The sequence below is a fragment of the Priapulus caudatus genome, unplaced genomic scaffold, assembly GCF_000485595.1.
Source record: "Priapulus caudatus unplaced genomic scaffold, Priapulus_caudatus-5.0.1 Scaffold52, whole genome shotgun sequence".
NCBI classification, from domain to species: Eukaryota; Metazoa; Priapulida; class Priapulimorpha; order Priapulimorphida; family Priapulidae; genus Priapulus; species Priapulus caudatus.
The window spans coordinates 439,475-442,505 of NW_014577113.1; the positions used below are offsets into that span (position 1 = coordinate 439,475).

The 3,031-nt window shown below is 41.1% G+C and overlaps 1 protein-coding gene across 1 annotated transcript in view; it reads right to left on the bottom strand.

Annotated features, from left to right (window-relative positions):
* LOC106820905 (MAM and LDL-receptor class A domain-containing protein 1-like) overlaps positions 1–3,031 on the bottom strand; it is a 35,484-nt gene that overhangs the window by 7,649 nt on the left and 24,804 nt on the right. The window contains exons 11-15 of the mRNA XM_014825505.1: positions 2,667–2,806; positions 2,110–2,200; positions 1,589–1,708; positions 1,017–1,127; positions 299–396 (exon numbers count right to left, since the gene is read on the bottom strand). Coding sequence (XP_014680991.1) covers positions 299–396; positions 1,017–1,127; positions 1,589–1,708; positions 2,110–2,200; positions 2,667–2,806 — 560 coding nt within the window. The remainder of the gene's footprint in view (positions 1–298; positions 397–1,016; positions 1,128–1,588; positions 1,709–2,109; positions 2,201–2,666; positions 2,807–3,031) is intronic.

The following is a 3,031-nucleotide window of genomic DNA, read 5'->3' on the forward strand; positions in this document are numbered from 1 at the left end:
CTCTCTCTCTCTCCTCCTCTCTCTCTCTATCTCGCTCTCTCTCTCTCTCTCTCTCTCTCTCTCTCTCTCTCTCTCTCTCTCTCCTCCCTCTCTCTCTCTCTCTCTCTCTCTCTCTCTCCCTCTCTCTGTCGCATTCTCTCTCTCATTCTCTCTTGGCACGAGGTTGTCAGCTCCCTCCGGAAATTATCGGCAAAAGTATAGTTCCGTTTGCGATAAGTGCTCGTAGTATAATTGACGCGTGTATATTACAAACAGGATATGGTGAAATGCATTAATTGGTATCGTGCGTATTTGTAACCTTGCAGTCTCCAGAGGTCGTCGTTTTAAAAGATTCCGAATGAAACCAAGCGACGTCGCCTGCCGCGCCTTGCGATGGTTGAAAGCGCATGTAATATCCTGAAATAGCAATTATTAATCAAAACGGTAATCCTCACAATGTCTGCAAAGTTATGATATTGATTATTGGTATTGATTGATTACTAGATTCACTTAGACTTACACTCTAGCGTGATCATATTTGTTCGTTTTGCGCAGTTTGTGGAGCATAGGCCCTGTGCAACTATAGGTGCTTTAGTTTCTCTGACACGTGTTGTCGATCAAACGTCGCTCTAACGCGTATATCGTTGTTAAATTATCGTCACAATAAGTGATACTACTTTTGACTATTACTGAAAGATTGATCATAGTCCCAAGCTCTGTCCTAACCTTAAATTCGCTTGGTCCACTTCCTCTGTTCCGCAAATTTTGACTTCTAATTACCTCTATTTTCTCATTTTAAACATCAACCAGATGGAATCTATTAAAGCAGCAAATGAGCATAAACACACGAGCCAGAGAATCTTCATATGCTCGATTTATTGCCATCATGGCGTCAATTATTGCCACTGAAGCGTTGGATGCCTAGTGGAATCACATCCAGTAATCATCCTCCTCATGCCAAGGCTTCTTGCTACAGCATGACATCGCACTGAGTTACTGACCTGCTGCGGTTCCGCGTGTGTGGTCCCTCCACGGACCTTGCATACTATAGTAGATGCTATTGACGTGTCGCCAATACAACGCGCTCTCCGTGCTGAGCGTAAACGGCCATATGTCCGTCTCTAGGTTTGTCTTGATCTCGTAATCATCTGTTGCAAGTGTGCGACATGTCAGCAAACACTACGGAGTTACGAGGACACTTTATCCGCACGACATTGTTACCGGCGTGCAGGGAGAGCGATAGCGTGATCCGTGCTTACTTGATGTTTCAATACTAGGGTTATTTATTGAGAAAACGTGTTTACAGAGTCCTAGGTTTTTCGCTGTCGATGCGCAACAAAATATGGCTTTGGTGCTATGGTTTTTTCCGTTTCCTTTCAGATTAATGTAATCAAACAGGGAACGCTGCGTTATTCCTACGTCTTGATATGTATTTATCTGTCTAGCTATCCGTATCCAATTACATTGATTTAAGTACCCGTGCCGCACAAGAATTTCCCATTTTTACTGCTCCGATTTCGTTATTTTCTATGACCATGAATTACATGAGCTCTGGCACGCACGCCCGCACGCCCGCACGTACACACAAACGCTTAAGGTAAATGCTTACAGCAGTTGAGTTCGTCAGAGCCGTCTCCGCAGTCATCTGAGTAGTCACATCGCCAGTTCAGCGGCACGCATGCTCTACTGGTACAGTGAAATTTGTCAGCACTGCACGTAGGTTCTGGAGCTGTAGAACAGAATAGAACAGCGTTATTTTTAATAGTCAGATTCTTATTCTGGCACTAAAATACTTGCCAATATTGCCTTTCGTCACTAAATTAATAGAAAATCTACAATTCTAATGTATCAGAGGTATGTGGGTCATTACCGCACTCACCAACTACAGTTCAATAAACGTGTAAAACACTATCTTGCCGCGTTTTAGAAGCCGTACAAAAACCATGTCATTCCTAGGTTTAATATGAATATAAATATATAGCCCTACATTATCGTTACTACAAATATTCAGCAGCACAATTATTGTTAATTGTAAGAGCCTTGAAACGTATAAAAACTAATGTCACGATCACAAAAGCCAGATAAATATAGTAAATATTTAATTGGCTTGATTTTCAAGGCGATACTTACGTGGGTATCCACAATGATCCATCGTGATATCATCAATGCCTATCTGACTCACCACGTCATCAATCGTGGGCTTGTTCACGCTGAATTGCAGCTAGATCGAACATTAAGAATTACATTGGAGTCATTTAAATTGCATGGAGTCAGTTTCGTCGAGTGTTTATATTATATATACGCATATTAGTTTGCTTTTCATATGATACTGATTGTGCGTTAGTGAAATATTGTCGTACCAATATATGCATTACGTAATGTTTATTTATTATACATTGCATACCAATTATGCACTACATTAGTCGTGTATTAGCAATTCTGCGTGAGATAGACACATGTGCGTGAGTTAAGTATGTCTTGCTAATTCGAATTGAGTCCAGGAATCCATCTCTACTGTCCACGCGAAATACACTATAGATCCTTTGTCAATTTGTTAAGGGTACTGTCACCACGCCCAGCGCCGATATACCACGCTACATTCCTGCATATCTTAGTCCTTAACATGTTACGATGTGCTCATGTGTCTGCCGTATACTATAACGATCGAAGCCCTGCATAGTACGTACATAGAAGTCGCTCTCCACCTGGCCGACGTATACTGTTGCCTTCTGCCACTTATTGCCAAGGTTTCCATATACCTGGTATATGGGACTCAATGTGGAGCTTTCATGGTGTCCTAGCTCCATTTTTAGAGAAGGTGAGTACGCTATGTTGGGGGAACGAACACCCGTTATAGCATAAATAACGGTGTATGTCAGCATTACTTCCTACATTTATCGTCATATATCGTATCAGACAAGAATGCTATATGTTATAATATTAATAATAATAATAATAATAATAATAATAATACTACTACTAATAATATATCTGCTCATGCTTTTCCCATTCCCTCCGCTATAAGTTGATGACATATCACACTGCATCGCTG